The sequence below is a fragment of the Pelmatolapia mariae genome, linkage group LG10_11 (genome assembly GCF_036321145.2).
Source record: "Pelmatolapia mariae isolate MD_Pm_ZW linkage group LG10_11, Pm_UMD_F_2, whole genome shotgun sequence".
Lineage (NCBI taxonomy): Eukaryota > Metazoa > Chordata > Actinopteri > Cichliformes > Cichlidae > Pelmatolapia > Pelmatolapia mariae.
In genome coordinates, this window is record NC_086236.1 from 22,650,627 (window position 1) to 22,676,444 (window position 25,818).

At 40.4% G+C, this 25,818-nt stretch overlaps 1 protein-coding gene across 1 annotated transcript; it reads right to left on the reverse strand.

The window, feature by feature from the left end:
• Positions 1-3,791: 3,791 nt before the first annotated feature.
• Positions 3,792-24,058, reverse strand: ubash3ba (ubiquitin associated and SH3 domain containing Ba). Its single transcript, XM_063487426.1, has 14 exons — positions 23,221-24,058; positions 11,072-11,125; positions 10,637-10,823; positions 9,143-9,341; positions 8,271-8,440; positions 7,947-8,155; positions 7,683-7,827; positions 7,374-7,494; positions 7,154-7,276; positions 6,938-7,030; positions 6,490-6,634; positions 6,284-6,390; positions 5,914-6,023; positions 3,792-5,803 (listed from the first exon to the last, which is right to left on the reverse strand). The coding sequence occupies exons 1-14, from the start codon at positions 23,346-23,348 to the stop codon at positions 5,666-5,668; spliced, it is 1,929 nt and encodes a 642-aa protein (XP_063343496.1). The 5' UTR covers positions 23,349-24,058; the 3' UTR covers positions 3,792-5,665.
• Between the last annotated feature and the right edge of the window lie 1,760 nt (positions 24,059-25,818).

A 25,818-nucleotide genomic window follows, 5' to 3' on the forward strand; every position in this document is an offset into this window, starting at 1 on the left:
ATGTTTTTCTTGGGAGGGATGCTGCTTTCAAATAGCTTCTGCTAGCTCTCGAAAATGTTTGTTCATATCAAAAAAGTTATTTATTTGGCACCACTATGACTGATGATGTTTGCGCTTAAGTCCATCCACATATCCAAAGTCGATTAATAACTGTACCCCACATTGAGAAGCACTAACACTAAGACATCCGTCAATCTGTAAGAAATAAGATGTCAGCGAGGTCTGACATCTTATTTCTTACAGTATATCCATGTTTTTCTGTTCTTGTACTCTGCAGGCACTTCAGCCCATCGTGATAATGTGTTATGGCCTCACTTAACTCGTGACAGCTGTGTCCAACCTTATCGCTGGTCAGAATGACTAGCTCTGCAGGAACTGGTTGCCTAATCCTAAACTTGTGCTTCTGTGAAAAATTGACATTTTCATGTTTATTTGCTAGAGCTGCTTTGCTCGAGTGACAAGCCAATGACTTCACATTTGATGTCATGCTGTCAAGCGTAGTACTGAAATAAAAATGTTTTTTTTATAATTCTTGGTTTTGTCATAAACTAGCCAAGGCACTACACAGAGCAAGAATTTTGACTCTTTTCCAAACTGACTTAGCTATATGTCAGGACCCCCAGTAATCTGGTTCATGTTATTGCCAACACGAAGGCCCAAGGACTTATGACAGCCACTTTAGATTCCTCTTACATGCAAACTGCCGATGCTGTTCTGCAATGTGTCTGAAGACCTTCGATGAGTAGAACAAGGAGGCAGAAGCCATTGTCAGAAGTTGCCAAGAGACACCTCTCACAATGACTCTGAATTCCAAAATGTTTAGACGGAGGACACAAATAAAAAAGACCAGCAATGGAATTGTGGCACATGTAACCCAGAGACAATCTTTTTCTATTATTTACAGATCACCTTAATATTGGACTGTGAAAGTCTTCATAGCACTTATCTCTAATGGAAGAAGTCACAAACCTCTGTTTTAACTTCGTTTTAGCATTTTTCAGCTTACCGTTTTGGTTTTAAAGCTGGCAGCTCCACAGTTTTGATTCACTGCTCCCACCCAAAAACCCTTTTTTTAGTCAAAAAGCTCTGGAAAACACTTTAAGTGGTCTGCTCAAACAGCATACAGTCAAAGCAGGAAAACAGCTTGTGAACACAGTGGAGCATTTAGCAACTGAAGAGCAGGATATCTCACACAAGAGTGAGTTGAGTTTAATTTGACACAACTGCAAAATGAAAGCCAGACAGATGTGCAAACAGGTAACGGTTTCACATTATAATCACCGTAACAACTATATTAATATTCCAGTTTCTACACTTTAATCCATGCCCAAAGTTCCCCCAAAAACCCAAAACTTTAATGTGCTTTCACGGGAAAGAAGGACAGACTTAAAAATTAGATGTATAAAAACAGCTCATATATTTAAGAGATTATCTAAGTAGTAATAACACAATAAGTTTAAAAAAAATCATACTGATGTTGCAAGACTCATTTAATAAAAAATACATGCATAAAGGAAGGAAAGAAATCTTTTTTAAAAAATACCAATTCATTGTTCAGCATTAAAAATTACGGTCTTCCAAACCCTAACCCCAATTAGTTAGTTATTCAATCTTAAGTGTAGCACAGCGCCTGCATAACTCAACGAAGGAGAATGCATACTGGGCCAAGGCCTAATCGCGCACCTCTGAACAAAAATATCTGCTCAGTTTCTGCATGGTTTCTTTCTTTGCCTGTGCTTGACCTCTGCACCAACGGAGAGGACAGAACTGTGTTTACAGACTTTTGTTAAAGCATTTCTTTATGCTGAATTGAACATTAATTTGTCTAAATTAATAAACTAATAGACTGAGATTATTTACATGTGTGATCAAGTTATGAACACCTGCAGAATACGTAAAGGGATGTTGGTCAAGATTGCGACTACCCTCAGGGCCTTACCAAAGAATGCATACATGAAATGTAAACCATCATAACCGAACCAGTAAGCCCTAAAAATACCTACTGTGTTGTTTTTGTGTAGATGGTTTTTTTTTATGATGTGTTGATCAGCTATCATTAAGCATTAGTCTTTTACTCTACTTTGTAATGTATTATTAATAACAATCAAAAGCAATTGTTAAGTAATCACTGCTAAGTAAAACAATCCATGTTTTTCCAATTCCCAATTAAAAAAAAAAAATTTTTTCACTGTCAAAAAACTACATTTGGCAATTTTAGATAAAGTCCTATTTTTCTTCTTACATTTTAGTGCAGGGAACCCACAACTGAATTAGTTTAAATGCCACTCAGTCCCAACACACAGCTCTCTGAGGCAAAACAAATCAAACACCAGGATCAGTGTTAATCTACATGTTACCCGGGGCAGAATTTAGAAATTGCTGGCTCATAGTGTTTGTGAGTCTGTGAGTAACTGACTATGCGGGACTCTGAGATTGGTTTAACAGCGCCATCTAGCGTGAGTGCTAGATGGCGCTGTGTTGCATGCCAAGAGTTTACGTGTGAGTGATGTTGAGGAGAAACGCGGGCAACGCAGACTAGGATTTTAGAAGCACTCAATTTACTCCTAGTGATAATTTATATTTTAAATTCTGTAATAATTCCGTTTTTTATACAGTTTCGAACAAGATGCATATCCTTAGATAATCCCTATAGTTGTCAAAAAAGCCAGTAACAACAAAAAAAGGTTTGAGGCTACATATTTACAGCAAGAATTGAAATTAAAGGCACTTCATATGACAGTATCTAAAACACTGTAAGGCGGATTGAGCTATGTTGCTTCAATCTGACATACCTCTTTATATACATTTTATAATGTGCTAAATAACTCATGTAAAGTGCACTTTATACTGCTCACCTTCACACGATTACAACCCTCTTGAATACGTTTTACATAGACATGCACGCAGCCTGTAAATAGCTCATGTTCATTAAAACAGTGCAATATTAAGACCCAATCTTACTGTATGAGCAGGTATTAGCAGGTTGTGTAGACATAAACATATGTGTATATATATATGTGTGTGTCTTTGTATGTATATGTGTGTGTATACACAAACTTTCTACTTTTTACTACATGTCAGTAAATTGTGTTTAATTATTGTATTTGTATTTATACCATGTCAGTATGTTTATGTTAAGTCTCTTTTTTGCGCCACCTCTAGTAACTGACTCTTGAATCTTCAGTCCTCTTAACATACTACAAGATATACTGTTAATGTAATATTTGCTATACACTATATCGGCTTTAACTACTCTGACAACTAGACTATGCAATAAGCAGTAGGCCATAAATCAAACATACCTTATATCCTCCTCAGCTTCTCATATCACGTGGAAGAACCTGTATGAGCAAGTTTCATTTGTGGGGCTACCATGCTAATACAGTAGTTATTCATGTCCCAGGTGCTTTTCACCTGTGCGCTTTAACCTGTAGTGAGTTTAATATATTGTTAGTGGTCCCACGGGTTTAAAATAAAATGTAGTTTTTAAAGTTTCGTCACTATTAAAAGTGCATTATACTAAGCGCCTCGAACAATTAAGAGGAAATTCAGGTGAACAGGTTAGCGCAATTACTTTTAGCTAGCGTAATATTATTTGTGAGTTTGTATAATTCTTCTATGTCCTAAATTAATATTTCAGATTAATAAAATGTTGATAAATTTCACACATTAAGCAAGAAATCGTCTTTGCAGGCAGTGCAAGGTTTATAGTAGGCAATTGAAAGAAACGGAAGTCTGAGATGTTATAAACCACATCTGCCAGCATGATGTCTGAAAATAAAATGTGTGAATCGTCTAAGTATCTGCAAAAAACTAGTTCCTTTTCGTTTATGACTTGCACAAGTGTTTTCAGTCAGAGATGTATGCCACTGGGTTTAAAAAAAATAGGGTGGCACAGGGGGCTCCAGGAAATCCAGATATTTAATCAGAAATAAAGTTATCATAGAAAAAAAATATTTTCAGATTCATGCGCAGGGGTTCTGCACAAGACTTTAAATATAACTCTGCGGTGGACAGCTGTTTTGCAGTGGAAAAAAGCATTCAGACTTTTTACTTTAGTAAAAATTACAACCTTACTTGGTAGCCTAACAGTACTCAGTTTGTATAATCAAACATTAAAATACCTGAAGTACATATTTAGTACAGGTACTACCTCAAATAGTACCTGTACTAATTATGTAGAATGGCAATTTTCAGACTCATACATATTATTATTATTATACATATTATCATAATTATACATTCATGTGTATGTCTCTTTAATAATTTTAATTACTCATATGTTGCTGAATAGCTTGCTCTAATAAAATGCAATTTATCTGCAACACAAGAAAAACCTAAAGCCTTCAAATAAATGGTGTTGAGTACATTGTATCCAAAATATAGTGGCGCAAAAGCACTACACATACATAACATAAAATACAAATACATTAAACCTGTGCTCAGAGATTTAATATCAAAGTGTAAAATGAGTTTGATGTCCCTGTATTCATTACTGTTTTAAAAACAAATCAGATGTTGCAGCTGGTACAGAATAAAACCTTAAAGCAACTAAACTTATTTGATATGCAATTGTGCAGACAGTTTACAGTAAGGGGATATTGGCAGCACTACTCTACTGCACTGCAGTGTCCACTTATGCTCATTTTCTTGCTGCACAAGAAGAGGGAGTAAGGTCTTTACAGAAGACATGGAGGGCTGATATATGCTGGCCTTCGTAGCTCCACAACGTTGTTTTATTAATTTTTAGAGTATCTGTGGATTTTCAGATTCATGCAGCAAATAACTGGTATCTTATGTAATCCAGAAAAAGTAAAATTCATCACGTTGTCGAAAAAGTACTGTCGTGGTCAGAGAAAGCAAGCAGAAGGTTCAGTCGATGAAAAACAACAACACAACAACATTCTGTATATTATCATATAAATTTTCTTGGTCATATTGACTTGGTTGTCTCCAGACAAATCCCATAGGCCATGGCTTACAGCAAGATTAAATGAGTCACGTGGGCATGTAAATGTTAACACAGAAGAAAATGATATGACATTTTACAGGAATCAAACCTATAACAAGCTACCCACCTGAGCACCAAAAAACGATGAAGATCAGTTCTGCCCTGTCTGATTGTCAACATTTCTTTTGTGCTTTTTGTTTTTTTCACCAGAGGGTCATAGCTACAAGTTAAATAGTTATTTTTGACCCACGGCAATATAGTTTTTCTGATACACAAGTCTTTCTCAACTAATTCTGGTCACAGTGTGTGAGAAGGCAGCAGAACACAAAGTCGTCACCCACTCCCCTCTCTGCCAAAGAGGGGCCCGCAGACACAGTTTAATGAGGCACCCTCTCGTGACATAAAACCTGATTCATCGGCAACCATCAACAAATCAAACAGCCATCTACATTCCTCGCAGCACCTCTACATTTTGGGTTAACAAGTATATCACTGAGGATAATGCAGCAAAGTCCCGCCCAAACTGTAACTCATTTTTCTGTAATCTCCACACAAACTGTACATTCCCGTTCCTGAGCAGTGTGTTTGAATACATTTGCCTTCATTTATGCACTTCTTTTTTTTTTGTTGTTGTTTTTTTTTTGCATGATGTCTTTTGATGGAAGCCACTTTTTGTTCAGCAGTTCAAGATAAGAGAGCCAAAGAGCATATCCTTCAATCTTGCATTAGCATTTCCCTCCAGTTGAAACTGTGATTGGGCCCGTGTGTCAGAGGCAGAATCGGTGGGTCGACCAGCTGCCACACCCCAGTCTCTCCCATTTCTTCGCAACTGCAAAACCCCAAGTAAGGAATCTGTACAAAGAAGACACAGATGTGCATGTTGTCAAAAAAACAACGCATTGGGAGAGGGAGAGGTTACAAAGGAAATGAAAGAAGCGCTGAAACTGAAATGCTACACTGACCTTTCGGACAACTTGGACAAAGTCCTTGGAGTTTTGGGGGTTGAGGCCTTGTATCTGGCGAGTGCAGGCCTCCAGGGAGGAAGCATGGGCCACAAACAGGACCGTGTTTCCTGTGTGAAAGAGGTAGAGAACATAGAGTCACATTCCTCAGATACCATAAGCTTTCTGTCCCAAACTAAGCCATTGATGATGTTTAGTTTCTTGGATACGCGTGTTTTACGAGCTAAAAAGTCTAGCTAAGAAGTTTAAAAGTACAACACTGAAAACTACAGTTTCATCTACATAAAGTGGCTGTTTTAACCTATGAATGTTGGCAACATTTAATGCTTACTAAGCAAATCCTGGATACATGTTAATTAATATACTTTACCCAAGTTTTTGCACTCAGTCAGGATCTCTCGGGTCACCTGGAAGCTCCTGCTGATGTAGGTGTCATAGGACTCTGAAACTGTCAATTTACTTATGGGAATATGAGGTCTAGGAGAAAAACGAAATAGATACAAGGGGTGAAGTAGATTGTAGGATCAGACAAAACAGCACAACCTCCATAGTGTTAGTGTTAGTGCTGCTGTGTACCTATATGTTGTGTCCACACTCAGGTTAGCAGCAGCCAGCTCAGCTGGAGGGATCCAGGTAGGTAAACATGTACCTGAAACCCACTTGGTCCATTCAAACAGTCCTGGGTCCACGCGGATTTTTGTCTTTCCGTCCTGCTGTAGACCTGGCAGAGAGTTGAACTGAGACTTACTCTTTTTGAAGTAAAATGTAAAGGAAATGTATAAATATGTGCAAACGAGGTAACCTTTAAAAAGGATTCGCCTTTTTAAAGCAGACATACTGATGTGTCTACAGACTACGAAGGTCCCGTTACACTTTATAAACTAGACCTAGAAAAGTCTCACTGTGATAAGACCTGAACTAAAGATTTATGACTCAAAGCTAACATTGAAAATATCACATAGTAGAAAGAAGCTGAGTAGGTGCTGGTGTCAGTACACTGACGTCTGTGAAGATGAGGTCCTACCTTGAAGAATGTGCTGAGCAGTCTGAATGCATCGAAGAGAAGGAGAGCAGTAAACAAAGTCTATTGTTGTATGGCTTTCTAACAGGGCTTCCCCTGAGATAGGACAAAATACAGTGTGATTCCACAGGCAAGCATGTCATGTCTTAAAAAGCTCAATTCTTCAGAATCTCAGATAGCTTTACACTGGTAAATGATATAAAAGTAAAATATACCAACCAACAAGACGGGCCTGTGTGGCGCCAAAGACAGTAATTGGGCAATCCTTATCAAAGTCCCGGTGCCCTCCACTTCGAGCTGGGAGACTGGTTGGCATGTTGAGATTAGAGCGAATGTATCTGCCTGCACAACACAAATAAAATATAACAAATCAAGTCAAACGTATTTAATGCCATACTAATGTGTAAAAAACATGGTCATCCCCCTATTAAACCCTTACCTTTGGAGTCAAAGCACTGAGTGACCCAGTGTTTGCCAAACACCACATCCATCCTCTCTCCATGGCGACACACAAACAGCCTCATCTTGGACAGGGAGGGCTGACTAGCTGGTCTTGACACCTACGATTAGAATTGTTTGAAACTGTGAGTCATTAAAGACAACATGCACTAATCTGGAGCCTCTGCTAGGAGCCCACGCAGTAATTATTGTCATTAACAAACTCTTTACTGGGATTGTTACAGGACAACAGTGAAGTTCGTGATGTTTTTTTTTGTTTTGGTTTTTTTTACTTTAACATGGGCTGTACCTGCATAGGAAGACAGAGGCCTGGAAGGCTGGGAGGATCCACAAGACTGTCAAGTAGACTGTCATTTTGCTGTCCATCAAAAAATAGCCCACCAACAGTGCTGCCAGAGTTCGATGGAGAGGCACAGTTAAGGAAGGAGTAAGACCTAGAGAATGAAACAAAAAACAAAACACAAATGACTTAAATTGTTAACAGAGTTTTAAAAAGGGCACAGTAACCCACAGTGCTGATGTGTATGTTGAATACCCTGTTTCCCTTCCTTACCCATGGACGACCCATGTATCAGACTCATCGGCACGGTTGACGTAGTTCTCAGGCAGGAGGCCGGACAGCCCCGTACTCAGCGAACTGCCATACACCCAGCCTTCGCTAGCGGTGCTCTGCTCCATCGGAGACATGAAAATAAAGTCTCCTTGCAACAGCTCCAGCTCGTCATCGTTCTGAGGCATGTACGGGTACATGACTTGCAGTGTCTGCGGGGGGCCAGATGATTAAGAGCCATTAAGACGGCAGCAATTTCAAGTCCCAGAGCTACAACTGAGGAGCAGAAACGTGCTTGTTAAGAGATGGCACTAAATGAGAGTGTACCTCGTGATTAGCAAACCGAATATCCCTGGAGAAGAGCACGGCCAGCCAGTCACACCCTGCAGACACCTCGACATTTTTGGCTAGCTTCTCCAAAGCTGGAAGGCTACTGGCTTGAAAGTGGTAAGCCAACGTGACATGAAGCTGTTTCTTATGGGGCTCAACATGAACATCTGGATTAAGGATAAAAAAGAACAACATATACACACCAGTCATCCACAATAATAAAAGCACTGGCAGGTAAAGTAATTAACACTACAGATCGTGTCACAGTGGTATATTTTTATGGGAAAACCTGGATCCTGGCCTTCAGCATCTTTCCAAAGCCTATAAGTACCCCCAATTCAGCCCAACCATATTAAGCCTAACTCTTATATGTGCCTTTTCCATGCAAAAGTTAAGGGTTTCTTGGGATGCACCAGTTGAAAATATAGAAAATACTAGTACCACTTCTGACCTTTAACCTTGACGATAGCATACAGCCTACCTTTCATGCTACTATAAGCTAGCCTGGCTCTATACCATGGTACAGTTCCATGGTTGTAGTTTTTCGTCAATGGCTACATGATGGACTCTCTTAGCCAGGCAAAGGAACTTCCAGGATATGGTATCAACTAGTGAACCAAGCCCCAAATAATAATACGTTAAGCAGTGCTGCCCAAATAATTCTAATACACGGGCTAAGCAAGAGAGAATTGTATTGATCCTTTCATAAAACTCTTAGTCAGAAAGCAATTAGGCATGCAAATGTCTGTCTACTGCTTTGAACTAAATCATTGCTGCAGAGAGCCTGGGAGCATTAGCATCCAACACTGCGTCTGCAAGACAGCGTTCATGTATAACCTCTTAACCAAAGGGAAAAAGAGGACTTGAACCTGCTTTTGATGCGGCTTCACTGGCAAAGTCAGCAGCAAAACTCTTCAGAACTTCTGCCATCTGTTCCTCCACGAAGAGACCAATGAAGGTTGAGGAGACGTAGAGCTCCAGGGGGAGGGGCATAGGTATGCGACCTTTCCACTTGGCCATGGTGGTCTGGAGAGCATCGGACAGAGCCTCCACCTTCGCATCAGTACACTGAGCGTAAAGGAGATAACAACACAGGAAACTCAGTGATATACTGAACACTCTGTCATTGCTAGTGATATGTATGCAAAAAACAATCTGCACATGGGCAAATATAGAGTTTAGTGCAAACATCTCTTTAGATCCTTTTTCATTACACAGGACTATCAATAGAAAACTTTGGCAACTAGAAGAACAAAGAAGGCCTGTCACAGATGTTGTTCCCTGATCTCTCAGATCAACAGTGATAAAATTATTTTAAAAAAAACCTGCTTCAGATTCCAATATTATCAGTCATTTTTGTTCTATATCAATTTACTCTTTTAGTCCTTGAGAAAATAGCTGTTTCTCAAGTTTATGCTCTCTTGTCTGGCAATAACCTTTGTGAACAATTACAATCTGGCAGCTGACTCCGGTCTATCAACCATTCCCATCCACTTTGATCTGTGTGCAGCATTTGACTATATATCCATAACATCCTTCTAGACAGACTAGCCTGTATTGGAATCGCAGACACGCCCTTAAACTAGTTTAAATCCCATCTCTTGGCTCTCGGTCACACTCATGTAAAATCCCACCCATTTCCAGTTATTGCCAGTGCTCCCCAGGGATCAGTTCTGGGTCCTTTTCTATTCATTACTTATTTATTTCCACTGAATATATTTTCTGTAAGTTTAATCAACTTTTTAATATAAGCTTCTACTGTTATCCTGATGACATCCAGCTCTACCAAACCTAACACCACGCTCCCACTTGTGACACCTCCAGGAAATCAACCCCTGCTTTGCTTGCAACTCTGACTTTCTCCTGACTGGCCCCAAAGGTCTTCTTCTCACAGTCCCTTTGACTACCATGATGTTTACAGTAGAGTTTTCAGTTGCTCAGCTCTGCACCTTGACATCTGTGACACTCACCACTTTCAAATCCTGTCTCACAATGCATGTCTATGCATGCAAGGCTTTGAACTGGGAGAAATTGGGCTGAAATTCTACACATAGACTTAATGCTTTAACAAAGAGGAACTTGGGTCATAAGTTAGCTAACAACTGAGGGACAGATTTTAAATTTGAAGACCACAAAGAGGTTACAGGAGGTTAACCAATCCAGCAAACACAAATCTAACATGTTGTATTTGCAAGCACTTCTTTCAGTTCTAAACTGTTCACTGCGTTCTCTGCAGCAGGCTTCACACGGAAATGTGACAGCATATATTAAATGTTTACTGTACATGTGCAGAAACTGAAAACAAGTTCCTCTGGGTGAGCACAAATAATTTAAACACACACACACAGGAAGTTGAGACTGACCATGAAGAACTGGCAGAGGGTAATGTGGGGAAAGATGTTGTGTGCCTTGTTCTTGCCACAAGACAGGCGGGACTGCTTCCAGAAGTGCGTGAGCTGCTGGAGCAGTGGCCCACTTGGTCGCAGATATAACACATACTCTCTGGGTAGAGGATCATCCAGGAAGGGGTCATCGACATGGGAAAAGAGCCTGGAGTGACCAAGAGGACGTCAAGTGGAAAGAGGGAGAAAAAAAAACTGTGATAATGGAAGATAAAAAGAAAGGAGCAGCTAATGTCCAGCAGAGGGCAGTGATGGTTGTAAGTGCAATCTGACGTGTCAATAAAATATTACATTAGGTCAGTATATTTTTGCCATGTCAAAAATATCCATTTGATTTCCTGTTAAGCAATAACAACAGGGAGAGTAAATATGAGTGTGCGCATGTGTTGCTCTCACCAGTCACAAGCCGCCTGGACGTTTTTCCCTCCTGTCGAAACCAGAGCTTTTAGGCTGCAAAACAGGAAGAGAAAGCGAGAGGAGGAGATCAAAGCACAGCCACACAAATCAATACTTTCTCTTCCGGACTGTATTTATTAGGAAGAGACTGCTGCGTCTCCGTGTGACCGTGAACAAAGAACAAATATCCAGAGAGACCAGTAAAAAGACAGCAAGCACACAATCATTCTTTCATTATTCATACCAGAGGTTCATGAAACACTCTGACTTGAAGCAGCTAGCTTCTTTGCTAACAACTAAGAATGCATTAGGACAGTCTGGTTCTATCATCAGTTAGGTGTGGCCACCTACTGGGAGATGCTCCCTGTGTTAGTGTTAACTGAGGTCGAACTTGAAGCCGAGCACACTCGAGTACGGTAACAACACATTCAAATCACTCGTCTCATTGCTTAAAAATGTAGGCCAACAAAACCCCTGTGTCACGATACCAAGATCTGCTATAAATGACAGATAAAATAACGCCTTTTGTTCTAAAATGATATAAAATGAACGGTTCCTACCACAGGATTTATCTGTGTCATTTTATACTCTAATTTCTTTCTTTTTTTTTCCTGAAACAGAGAGCTGATTGAATGATTACTCTTGAGTGTTCAAAATCTAATTAGCATCTTTTTATAAAAGCTCTGTTATTGCAGGCTGCCTCTGAAGGGATTTGCTGATTCAAGGAGGTTTCTTCAGCTCTTAGAGGACTAACGCAGATTATATCTGCAAGAGACGGTAATTTAGAAGGTTCAGAGCACACACGCACTGCAAATCTTTGGTGCACTGTAGCACAAACTTTGCTGTTTTGTCGAATATATCTTATGCTTGGTATTACAGCCTGTAAGAGCTGGATTCCTGATAAACGAGTAAAGAAAGGAAGTAGACAGTTTCATTTTTAAACAACAGGGAATTCATGTTAAGTAACTGCACGTTGCTTTGTAGCATTTAAGCTTTAAAGCTCAGCTACAAGCCACCCAACTCCATCTCCTTTGAGCTTTGTAGGGTGCTTGAAAATAAAGCAGAACTCTGAGTCTGTTTAGCTCTCATTCATTGCATCAGATAACCCTAAAAGCAAAACCTTCATAATAATGTCACATTTTTCTAAATGATATCTCTATTCTCATATAAGAGAGCTTTGCTTGTTGGTACTCTTAATGGCAGTTCTAATGAGCCATAAAACTGAACAAGGGGTCGTATTCTGCATCATTGTATGGTCACCATTTGACTGAATTTATAGCGTGATGCGGACAGAGTTCATTGTGCCGCCCTGATGTTCGAACTCAATGAGCTATTTTTAAATTTGTCCCAGTGAGAGGGTCCTAGATACGGCGAAATCCCCCAACCCTGGGGCAGCGTGCACTGAAAGAGCACAGCGTGCACGATGAGAGCGTCAAGCCTTACAGGATCCTAACAGATGGCTCACACAGATCTACATAAAGACTTGAGTTATATATCAGCTACAGTGAGAGTCAAAAAATTTGGTTAGTCTATGGTTAATCTATTATTTATACTATTTCAGCACTACACCACCACTGTAAGGAGGAGGTTTAAGATAGAGAGTCAGTTGTCCTTTTCAAAAGATTCCACCTGGTTCTGTGTGGAGGAGGAAAAGAAGGGGATTTTCTCTCAGAAGGCATGATGGGATTACATGCAGATGTGACTGAGACGTCACAAAATCCAATCCAGGCTGGAACATTGGATTCTTGCTTCTTATCTCCTTGGTATTTTATGAGAGTGAACCTTTGCGATATTAAATAATAGTAATGCTCTTAGTGCAGAGTCACAGAGCAAACTGATGCAACGGCACTTGAATTTAATCTGCCTTTTTTTAAAGCTTTTCAAAGGAGAAGAACCCCCGATCCATGTATAAACAATAACACAACATCAAGCAGGATGGTGTTGCCGTTTTTATTCATCTATGTGGCACAGATTTTTAGAAAGGGCAATGTTTTAAACAAAAGATTTTTTTGTATGTGTGTATTTTGAAAATGTAACGCACAAGATTGGAGTTTAAGCTTCAGCTTTTCGTGGATCAGTCCACGTGAAAAGGACATCATTACCGACTCTGGCAACACTTCAAAGTAAAAACATAAAAAGCAAACGATGCTGACACGTTTGATCAAATCATACGTTTCGGCTAACAGCCGATTCAGAAATATGTCTGTCTGAAACTTGTCGATTTTTCCTCCTTTATTAAATCCATAAATAAAATTCTTGAGATTTACGAATGTCTTTTGTGAGAGTGTCCTTGACTGAAGTAGGTAACAGTAACCGAGCAGGTTTTTTTAATGCCTGGAGAAACAGAGGAGCCTCTTCCTGTGAGGAAGCCGTGCTAAATACCACCAGGCTTGCTTCGTTGCAGCATGTTTCACTGTGGTTTGTGCTGTGTTTTTTTTTTTTTTGCTACCATTTTTCTTCATGATTGTGCTTGATGGCTCACTTTGGAATCGTTATACAGGTGGCCAGAGTGTTCACACTCAAACCTCTAGTGTGACTCCTCTGGTGGAACTTGTTAAAACTTGTAAGTGTAATGTTCTCACGATGAGCTCTTCCATGCATAGTTCCCTTAGAAAAGAATATCTTTATATTAAGATACTGATTAAGCAAGAAATCACATGCATGTGATGTATTACTTCGCCAGAAGTTTAATAAAGAAGGTAATCTTTCCACAATTTTTAAAGCTCATATTGGAATATTATAATCAACTGCTACACATTTTGAAAATGAAATATCCTTATACTAAATTATAAATGTAGCAATACTTTTTTCAAATCCCCACTTTCAAATTCGGTGCCTTCTTTATTAAACTTTCCCACATTTCTAATAGTTTTTGAAAAAGAAATGAGGTGATTTAAGTATGCGTTGTTCTTGGTATTTCTTGCAGTCATTTCCAAGCTGTGGTGAGGCCATTTTCAGAAATATCTTCAACTTTTTTAAAGCCTTACTTTCATGGTCTGATTTTGACTGACATGCGGGACCACAAGGAAGTCGTAGTACACCAACAGATATGCTTAAAGGTGTCATGTATACTTTCGCCACCACAAATTCCTACACGCACACTTGCATTTCATAATCCAACCTCAGACGAGCCCTTGACTAGTGCCTACTTTACAGAGTGGTTACGACTGATAACAAGAACTAGGCGTCACACAACCCATGTGGATCTTATCAGTGTAGATATTTGGATGCAGTCTTGGTAAAAAAGAAAGTACATTTCGAAGGTTATCTAATGAGGACAAACACCTCGTACTGGTTGTCAAGCACAGTGGTGGAGGTGTGATGATTTCGGCTTGTTTTTCAGTAAAAGGACCTTAGCACCTTGCAGCCGTTGAGTCGACCACGAAGTCGTCTGTATGGCAAAATGTTATAGGGTCAGCTGAACTAAAGCGACGCTGGAAAGAAGAGTGGGTCAAACATCCTCCACAACAATGTGAGAGACTGAGACAGTCATACAGTTATTGGTGCTAAAGGCGAATCTACAAGTTAAATAAATAATATGGTTACATTCAACTAATTTTAAGACCTAGTGAGGACGAGATGTAAAGTCTTGACAGACAGAATATTGCCTATTTTTTTCCATCAAAAATATATATGCACCTTAACCACTTTAGAGTAGAATGATAAATAAAGACAACACTGCCATAAATACACAGAACAAAATAGTTGAACTAGTTATTCCAGCCTTCACTTACTAAAAATGTTAAATGCCAAAAAAAGGAAAGACTTTTTGGCTATAGCGGTCGATGCGTTTTCTTTTACCATGAATTAATTCCATGTTTCTAATGTTTTGTTCATGTCGTTCCAGAGTATATATTTGTTAGTGAACGCACTCTGGATTAGTAATGGTTTCCGTCAGGCGGAAGTATAAGAGAAAGTGACCATTATTGAATGGAGCTTTAACTTAATTTGCACATGCACCACGGCTGCACGCAATACAGAAAACAGCTTTTCATGGCAGCCACACATGGCAACTGTGTTTAGTTCCTGTTTCCACATTTAAGCCCACTTCAGATAAAGTGTTGTGTTGCATGTTAAACAGCAGTGTTTCTGGTTTTTCACACGTGTAAACATACAGCGGACTGTTTATTACAGCTGAACTGGATATTTTTCCATGCAGGTTAGCTACATAAATTTCCAAAGAAGTAGCAAACCACAAATGAAGAACAGAAGTTAAAAGAAGAAGCATATCAACACATCTTAGGACACACACAAATGTGTTAAATGCTCCCAGGGGCCCCTCCTGACTTCACTCAATAGGCAAATCAACATTTCCTGTTTACAAGCCACACATTTTTTACCACTTATTACAGCCACAGGGCTGAGAGGACTGATGCTGCTAAAAGCAGACTGCAGCCTGAGGAAAGCCCCCATCGGGAGAGGAAAGGGGCTCCCCTTCGGCCAATCTAGCAGACTATGCAAATGGATGGTAAGCCCACGCCAGACATGAGGCCTGAACAGCTGATTCATCATTATAGTTCACGATACATTGCCTACAAGTATCCTTATACACAACAAGGCTGATGCGTTCATGCCAACAAAGCAATAACGCTTACAGACTTAACATTTCCATTATGTAGGTTTATTGTATATGTTGAAAGAGATGCTTTATGGCATTTTGTTTCCTGAGAGTTAGATGAGAAGACTGCTGCAGCTCTGACATCTGTGCATTAAAGCACTTATTTCTCAAGTTTGGTCCACAAGTCAGGTAGCTGTTTATGCTTACTGACTTAGTGACACTAAGCCAGCTATCTGTGGTAGGATTATAAGGGTCCTTGCAAAAAATTTCTATCAAGAGATCCATCTCTGACCCTCAAAAGTTTGAAAATCCCACTATTAAACTAGCCACATCTTTGAGGTCAATTTGCTTTGCGCAAAAAGTGGAAGCAGCGCAAGGTTGTAAGCACACTAATGTTTAGACATTTGCCTGCTAACACCTCTACAGCTAATTTGTTTTATCTTGTCTGTTTAATCTACTAGTAGATGCACGTGTGTCAGTGTTGTTTGGCCTGTTTGTTCTGTTGAAATGGCTTGAAATGAAAACAATATGATGCTTTTATAGGGTGCTGTAGGTGCATAACTGCAACAAATAGATATTTTAAGCCATTGCTAGGTGGTTCCTAGGCAACCTGATGACATTATAACATGACATAATAATATATTGGTAGCTAACTGGTTCTCAACATAATATATCGTGTAGAAGTCAGGTTTTGTGGCTATAAATGATATAAATTATATATGACAAACGATATTTCAAGTTTTAATGCTGCTTTCTTGAGTTTTACCGGATCACAGCTTCTGAGTGTTTGTAGACAGCTTGGCATCTTCCTTCCAAACTAGAAGAGACCACAGCAATCTGCTAGGAACCGCTAGTGTGACTGTATCTGACCAGACAACCAGGGTGGCCCGAGGGCTCAGCGTCCTCTATTGAGCCCTGTCCTCACTGTCTGGCACCGTGGAGCCCAACTGGCATTTGTCATAAAATGCCAGGATTGGCAGGTCCACTGGCACCCTGTGCTTTTCAAAGATGAGAGCAGGTTCACCATGAGCACATGTACAGGATCTGGAAAAGCCATGTAGAAAATTATACTGCGTCTAACATCACATGCCTGGTTTGGTGGTGGGTCACAGACCTCTACAGGCTAGGCAACGGGACCGTGGCAGCCATTAGGTTTTGAATTGCTGCAATTAAATTTCAGCAAAATGGACTAACCTGCCTAACCTCACTTTTTTTCAGGGGGTCTTTGAATTCATACCTGTGTAAGTTGATAATTTTCATTTCCATCAAACTTGTTCCTAAAACATTACGTAGTTCATATCAGTATAGATATCCAGCATGATTACTTTCCCACTGAGATCTGATGTGTTTTCAAAGTTTTCCTTTAGTTTTTTTGAGCAGTTTATTAAAATACCAGTTCTGATTTTCCTAAATCGTGCCCCTTACAAATACCCTTAATATTTAAGTAATTAAAAAGACAAAAACAAACACTAAAAATACTGAAAACTAAACTAAAACTAGCTTTTTCAAATAATAAAAACTAAAGTGCAATAAGGAAACAAATTGAAACTAAACTGAATTAAAACCAAAACTCAAAACTGAATAAAATTAAGAAAAAAAATTAGAGAATACAATACTTTGAACTCTTGGTGTTGTACATTCAGAGCTTTCTTTAGAGCTAACAAAGCAACATTTCAGTAGCACCCCTCTAACAAAGCAAGCAGTGTACGGCCCGTGTCATGGGCCTCTACTCTTCATTATTTCTGCACAATCGACACATTAAATCCACAAGATCAGATGGAGAAAGTCAGAGATTGACACCAGTTAATGAACTGTGAGCCGTTTGTGTTACTAAAGTTAATGTTTAGTCGCTCACTGTGTTCGCCGAGCTTTGCCGTTTGAGCAATTGATTAGAAATGCTTCTGACAAAAACTAAAACAAAGTGTGCTGTTTTAGCATGTTATTTTTAGTGCCCCATGACGTCAGTGAAATGAGGCAAAGTGCACAGGGCAAATGTTTCACTAAGAATATGTGAGGCTCGGTGCCAAAATTGTGACGCATAACACAGCATTCATCAAAAGTCCGCGGATGTGTCATGCAAAGCAAAGCAAAACAGCAAATGTTCAAGAGTTGCAGTTGGCACGCACACGGATGCTTTCTGAAAACTAAAATCAGGATCTTTATTCTAGTTTGGGTTTTTTTTGGTTAAATTCCACCTGAAAATTTTGTTTCCAGGTCTCAAAGGTCAGATTAAAATTGGCCTGTCGACAGGTTAATGAATAAAAGCTTAATCTAAATAGTTAGAGTTTTTAACTGTTTACATTTCCTAAAGTTTTGCATTTGTCTACTGAGAAAAAAAATACAGCAACTCAAGAGGTATAAAAGGCTTTTACAATGCAGAAGAGACGTGCGAATCCCCTGCGTCAGCCACCCTTCAACCCTCAAACGAGCACACTCTAAAGGTCACAAGCCACTTCCGGAAATGGGCGACTTCCTCTTGGCCGTCTGCAATGCAAGCTCAGAGTTTGTTACTGCAAGCAGCCACTAACATGTCTGATGTACGCGTGAGCTACATTGAGTGAGTGCTGTAAGATTTCCTCTGTTAAACTGAAACGGTTCCTCATTGATGCCTTTGGTGCGTGTTACATGGGAGTGAAGTTAATGCATGTAGCTGCTATGGTTGAGGCGGGAGTTATGAAACTGATGCAGGCAAGAGAACATTGTCCCACACCGACTTCCTCTTAAACAAACAAAAGCCTTTACAGACAGAAAGAACAGAAACACAGACAGAAACGACAAATTTACCACATATTATGCTATCTGAGCATAGATACGTTAGAGCGCAGCAACCACAGTGCCATCGCCCTCTTCACTTTAGACGCACTGTGGGAAACCAACAGACATGGCAGTGCCTGAAGATAATTGCACGTGTTAAGGAACACAAAACAGAGGCTTTTGGTCAGCATTTGTCAGGGTTTTATACTGGAGCTCAGAAGGGCTGCATTCTATTCCACAATCAACACCAGATTTAGGCCAAATAAACAAATGAAGGGCACATTTATGGCATTTATTATGCTAAACTGCCAGATATTAGACGGACCCAGCCTTTCAAAAGCAGCAATTTTCTTAGAACTTGTGTTTAGTTATGATGTTATATTTTGTAATACGCTACAGAGTGAGCACTTATTAAAACCCAACTGCCTGATCACCTGATTACCCCATAATATATATTTTTATTTCAGATTTTGGATTTTGTGTGACAATCCTGGATGCACGAGAGTTTATGTGACTTTTGGGATGAAGCACAGACCTTCTGACTGAGAAGTGGTCATGCTGCATAATGCATTACAAAAGCCTTCACCACTTCTAGTTTGTCTACATCCTGTTAGCATGAAAGTAAAAGTGAGCAAAAGGGTGTCTAAATATTTTATTTACTCTTTTAATTCCCCGCTTTGCTCTTTGTTCCTGCGGTTCTTGTTCTGGTGCAATGTGGTCATCAGCTTCACGCTTCAGTTGCTCCAAACTGCCACAATAAACACTGAGGTAAGGCATTTTAACAAATTAGTATGCTGGCTCATATCCTAATTTGTTTCTATTTCAGTCACTTTTTTTTTCTTACAGCTGCTTCAAGGCAGGTCTGTGCTTCATGCATGGCTGACATGAAGAAGCCGCAGACACGCTGTCTGTTTCTCGTAGTTTCTCTTAACATAGTTCATCATTTGTTTAAATCAAGAGCTTAATTCCTCTCTTGACTTTCTCACGAGCTGTAAAACTGCGCCTAAATCTGCCATCAGCACAGGTACCTACAGTCAGTCGACAAGCTGCTGTTACCATAGTTATGTCAAATTTAGCCTCAGGTAATACACTGCTCTGACATTACACACTCATTGATAATTGGAGGTCAGAGAAAAGTCAGGATCCAAGTCAGGACAGAGGAAGAAAGACAGAGCAACTGCCTTACTGATAAGGTATAGCAGGCCGGAGAATACTGGGGATATAAACTCATGGCAAAAGTTAATATTTAACTACGGTGGCAGTAATGCAAGCAAATGCTTTATCAAGGAATTTCACAGAACATATTGTTTACAAAATACATGTCATTATACGGACCATATCTGGAAGTGGCTAGAAGCTTGGATATAACATCACAACAAAAGATCACCAAAAGTCCAGAAGATGGCTCGGTGTAGCTTCAAAAACAAAACGGTAGTTCTAGTCCGATACTCACAGTTGCTCCATATTTTTGGACACAAATTTCTGTTTCATGTGCAGAATTTGTTTACCCTTAAGGTGTTGACGTGTTAAACAAAGATATTGCATTTACAGCTATTTTTACACGCACTTCCTCCCCCCGCCCTATAATGTAAAAAGACTCATTTTAAGATCTTGTTGAGGATCCTTTGCACGATGTCTGGAGTCTGTGGACCTCACCAAAGATTCTTTCTTTGTCATGCTTTGCAGGCCTTTACTGCAGCTGTGTGTAGCTGTTGTTTATTTGTACTTCTGCCTTCATTTTTGCATTCAGTATGTGGAATGCATGCTCGACTGGCCAAGTCAGTCAAGTGATCGGCTTGGCCATTTTCGGCTCTGTAATGGCCTTTCTGTTCTTGAGGCTGATGAGCGTTTTGCGCCTTGAAATCTCTACGTTTTTCTCTCTTGAAGTCTTCTCTTTACAGTGGGATTAGATAATAATGAGCCTACATAATGGAGAGTTTCAGCACTTTTCTTTACCATAGAAAAGATGCTGTGATCATACACCAGTTGTCTTCAGTAGAGGTCCAGCCCCTTTACGTTGCTCACTATGGCATAGATTTTATTTAAAATAAAATTATATTTGCCATTATTATTTTCTAGAAAAGAAAAACTACCCATAGTCATATAACTCTACTTAATTATGATCTTAATCTAAAGCTAAAATACCAAATATTTGGTCAAGTATCCAAATAAAATGAGCTTAACTCTATATCGTGTTTTATTATGGCAAGTCTGTGTTGTCAGGCTCAGTTTCCAAACCGTCTTCCAACCATCTGACACCATTATCGCAGAGAAAGAGAGACCACTGTCCATCCATGTCCTATCTGATTACACAAGTCAGTTCCTGGATGACTCAGCAGACCCCTCGCTGCCCAATTAAAACAGAAAGCCCAATTCTCCGTGTTCGCGTATGCGTGTGTGTACATGATTCATGCTCCCTACTCCCTGAAAAAAAAAGAACTCTAGCACAATGAAGCTGCTGTTCGCTCGAGCCATGACTGATAACTGATTTTCCTATTAGTACCTCTCCCTCTCACAATACCAACTGGGAGAGAAGCTGACAACAAAACCTAATAAGCAGATGTTTATTTTTGATATTTTACAGCAACGTGTCTGGCGTGGTCGTCAGAGTGGATTCTGACCGTTTGAAACACATCTGCAGAACACAGATAACTTTTAAGTGAATCGAACTACAGCCCCCAAATGTCTTAATCGTGGATTTCTCAGTTTCTGACACGAATCGGAGTATTTCATTTAGAGAGGGTTACTGCAAAGCTGTCTGTGGTACAGAGACAACACTGGGACGTATTGCATTATCGCTTGATAAAGCAGACGTGACAAGCGTGTCCGAAAGCAGTTGCCTGTTTACACATCGATCAGATACAGAGCGACATTATCGCCTCATCTTTTACGTCTTTAATGTTCCACTTAGAAAAAAAATAATTGCTTTGTGTGCAGTTATTTCAAGACCAGAAAATGGTTAGTAAAACCTGTGCATATTTGATTCCCTAAAAATAAAATGGGATAAAGAACCGCAAGCAGTCACGCATGTAATTAGGCTCCAAAAATATAACAATGTCATGTTATATTTTGGTATCACTAGTCATATAAGTAAAAAAGGAGCCTCACACAACATGAGGCTTTCTAGGGGAGTGTGCACAAACACCTTTTATGTTTGTTTTCTAATATCATAAATAGGCCAGAGAGGCCAGACAGCCTTGACGGCAGTGACTCCTAATAATCCTGCTCCATTATGAATGTAATAGCCTCAATCAAATCAAAGTGTATCAGTCTGTCATCAATAATAGAAGCGAGCCCTGGCAAACAGGTTGCTCTTTCTGCATCGGTTCTTTGTGCAGAATGAGTGAGAGCTTCAGCCTGGAGCGATCAAAGCCGGGATGACCTCAGCCAGTTTTGCAGACGATAAAAAGGCTTAATTTTGGAGACGCTGCATCTTAAACAAAAGCAAAAGACTGTTCAACACTTTCGGCCTACTTGCAAAACTCTGACAACTGTCACTGCTAAATTCTGACTCCTCGTTCTAAATGGGCAGACAGTTTTATATCTGCACGATCCAGACGACAAAACAAGCATCAGAGCTTCACGTTAATCGGGGCACTCTCAGGTAATTCACTTTTGTCTGCGGTGGCAGTAATTTCAGCTTTCTTTTGATACCTGGGGAGAGGCTGAACATACAGAAAGGCTTTTGTGTGAGAAGATGAGGCTGCTGAAATATATGTAATGTGGGAGTCAACGGCAGGGCGAGCAATGAGAGACACTATGATTACAGATTATGTGATTAAGTGGAGTTTGCGCAGCGAGAGGAGGCTGAGATGTAAAAACCGAGCTCTGTGCATAACTTAAAATTTGACACCTCTTCAGTATGTCGGGTTACACAAACCACATCATGTTTGATAAAACGCTCCTTTGCCCACAGGCTCGAGTGAAATAAAAGGCTCAGCAACAGAAATGTTCATAACTTTACTCACTAACAAAGCTGCACATCCATTTTTTTAACTTCTCTTCTTTCCTGGTTTCAATAAACGCATCCTTCTGTTGATTAACCCTCATTTTTTATAAGAAAATGTGTTATTTATATGATTTTTTTTGAGGCGGGGAGGGCGGGGGTGCAATAGTAGTAAGCAGACCACACATTGTCATTTTCCAGTATAATTACATAATCCACAGACTACAGTCACAAGCCAGTACTGCTTGTTTCCTGGCAACTTCTTTGCTCAGGGATGAATGAAAAGAAGTATTGAGAGGCACATCCAGGAGAGGCCCAGGGGGTCAGCTTCTCATTGAAAAAAAAAAAAACAAAAGCAAAAAAAGAGTGCCTCAGACAACACTAAACATCTCCCGTCATTTTTTTTTTACCTTAGTAGTGGGAAGAAGACCAAACAACACACGGACAGGTGCGTGCACAGCAGCACTGAGGTACTTGGGTTTGCTGGTGAGGCAACACTTGAGCTTAAGTCATTGTTGCTGTCTTTTTTAGCTGAAATTGAGTAGCTTGCGTTCATATTGTTGGACTAAATACTTTCTGCAGCACCGCAGAAAGAAAAGAAAAAAAGTCACGCATGGCACAATAGATAAGCCGAAGTCCTACTGTATACAGCTGCTGTTGCATTTTTCTTTACGGGGGTCATCTGAGAAGACCCCACGGGCGAAAAGATGTATCAACAAACACGCACAGCTGAGCAGACCCGCTGCCTCTCCTTCCAGCTGCAGAGATGCTGCTGATCAGCTGCTGATGTTGATGCCGAAAGGCAGATAAAGGAAAACTTTGACAGGCTGCTGATGGTCAGCTCTACAGTGTTTAATGGTGTGAGCAGTGTGTGAAGCTGTGTATACTCACGCCCTGGTCTTGGGGAAGCCCATGGACAGCAGTACGTCCAGAGTGGACCCATGTTTGATGGTGTTCGGCCGGTTCTGGCGCTGTCTCCGCGGGGTCACTTTGGCATACAGTTCCTCTTTAGCTGCCATAACTCACTGCTCCATCGGTACGTCAGGTCCACCCCTCCTCCGATGTACTGTCATTTGTTGGAAGTAATAGATGTGTATAGATATAGATAGACCGATGGGTGTAGAGAGTAAACCAGAAGAAGAAAGGAAGAGGCGAGCTATTTAAAGCAGGCTGCCCCGGCTGAAGAGGAAGCGCGTAGAAATCACGAAACAGTGCGGGGAAGCGAGCATGGTGAGACTTGGTCTAAACGCACAGAGCTTGTCAAGCTGCCTCCTGACGGGCTCGCACATGAACTCAACAGCAGGGGGCTCAGCCATGGAAAGTCACTTCTGCGCTGTCAGCCGTGCCCCCGATCCACATTCGCCGAGCGCGGAGGCGAAAGTGTCTGACTCCCGCTCGCTGTTCGCATCCGGTCCGCTCGAGTGAGAAAGTCAGACTTTCCTCGCCGAAACGATGTCTTATTTATGAATGGATCCCGGAGTGAGGGGAAGGCTCAGCCTGTAAACGGTCGCAGGTCTGACTGCGCGGCCCCTCTCTCTCAGTTAAAGGGGCATACGCTTGTTTGTGAGAGGACAGGAAAGCTGTTATAAACGGAACCAGGGTGAAACTAAAAGTAAAGCACACTCCTCTGCTTACATACGTGTGCGATGAAAGTAATGAGATTACTTGAGGAAGGGTGATGTAAAGAGCCGAGGTAGGGCTGGATGGTGGAAAAAGTTGGTCACACTTCCTGTCTGCGAAGGTCGGTGTCGACACTACCCCGCATGCGCAGTGCACAGCAAAGGGGATTCGAGCACCATCAGTTGCCACAGTAACCCGCTCAATTTGCCCTACATTACTACGTGAAATATAAGTATTTCTAACTCTTACGGATCGCGGTGATCAGTGAATTCCTCCTGCAGTTAAGTGAATGATTTTTGTCATTTTAAAATGTATCTGTGTAGACAATAGCACAACTTTTTTTAATGGTAGCTTTATTTTCTTTCATATTGACAGCTATAGCGTTTCAGCTGTGTGCGAGGTACACTGTTAAAGGAGAAAATAGAGCAAAGAACTGCAATAAAAATAGATAATCATGATAATAATTAGTACCCCATCGTGTTTGAAACGAAGCATTAATTTTTAAACTCGTCTGCATGACTATGATTATATATATGTGCACGTATGGCCATGTATTGAAAATGAAGGGTGACATGTCTCATACAGCTCAATGGACAAAAATGTTTACTTCTTATTCAGTTCACTGCCCATCGTGTCCATCACACATACTTAGCAGTAGGTATATTTTTCCATACATCCCAATAGTTATAAATTGAAACAACAGTTAAAACTTAAGAATTATAACAAAAATGTTTTACGATTACCTGGATTCCTCGCTCCATACTCAAAGCTGATGGGCAGCATTTGCTTTGGATTGTTGCTTGGTGGATGGACACTACTCAAAAACCAAAAGGAACACTTTTTAATCAAAGTGTTGGATTAAATCAGTTAAACCTGCTGTATGTGGTCAGGGAAGTAACAGAGAGGGTTCTTAGTTAGTCCCATGTCTTCTAGGTGGCCCTGTGCTCACTGCTGAGCCCCTTGGAGCCTGATTGGCATTTGCCATAGAATACCAGAAATTGAAAGTACAACACTTATGCCTTGTGCTTTTCACACATGGGAAGAGGTGGCAGATATGAAAGGGTCTGGACAAGCTGTGGAAAATGCTATGCTGCCTGCACCATCGCTCAGCACGACCGGTTTTGTGGTAGGTCAGTGATGGTCTTGAGAGGCATGTCCATGGATGGAAGCAAAGGCCGCTACAGGTTAGGCAACGGCACCCTGATTACCAGTAAGTATCGGGTTGAAATCTGTGTACCCACTGTCAGACCCTACGTTGGTTCAGTTGATCCTGGGTTCCTCCTGAGTCCACAACAATGCTGGGCCAATGCTGTGGTGAGAGTATGCAGGCAGTTCCTGGAGGATGAAGGAATTAATACATTGACAGGTCCCATGTTCGCCTGACCTAAATCCAGCTGAACTCCTCTGGGACATTACGTTTCTATCCATCCAATGCCACCAGGTTGCACCTTAGACTGTCCAGGAGCTCAGTGATGGCCTGGACTAGGAAATCCTCCTAGACCTCTTGTCCAGATGGTGTCCCTTCTAGGACGCCATCAATTGTCTCATATTGTAGCATGCCCCAATATTTTCAGGCATGTACAAAACCACGTGGTGGTCACACAAACTCCTGAGTATGATTTTAAGTTGCTACAGTGAATTTTCAGTAAAATGTACTAGCCTGCTACATAATATTACAACTTTTAATTTTCAGAGTACATATCAGTACATATTTGCAAGTACACCTAACTTTTTTAAAAAAGAGCAGTATTTATAGGGTCAGTGAGGGTTGTTTAGTCAAGCAGTCAGGCTGTAGATGACACAAAAGCTAAATATTACCCTTCCGAGACAAATGTAGACCTATTTTAAAAGAGTTTATTATAAATAGGC

Bases quoted from the DNA above. Each gene is read 5' to 3' on its own strand.
- ubash3ba (XM_063487426.1), bottom strand. From the start codon at position 23,348: ATGGCAGCTAAAGAGGAACTGTATGCCAAAGTGACCCCGCGGAGACAG. The intron at 10,824-11,071 runs GTGAGAGCAACA...TGGTCACTCCAG, and splicing joins GTCCAGGCGGCTTGTGACTG to GCTCTTTTCCCATGTCGATG. The intron at 6,635-6,937 runs GTAGGACCTCAT...ACTCTCTGCCAG, and splicing joins TGCTCAGCACATTCTTCAAG to GTCTACAGCAGGACGGAAAG.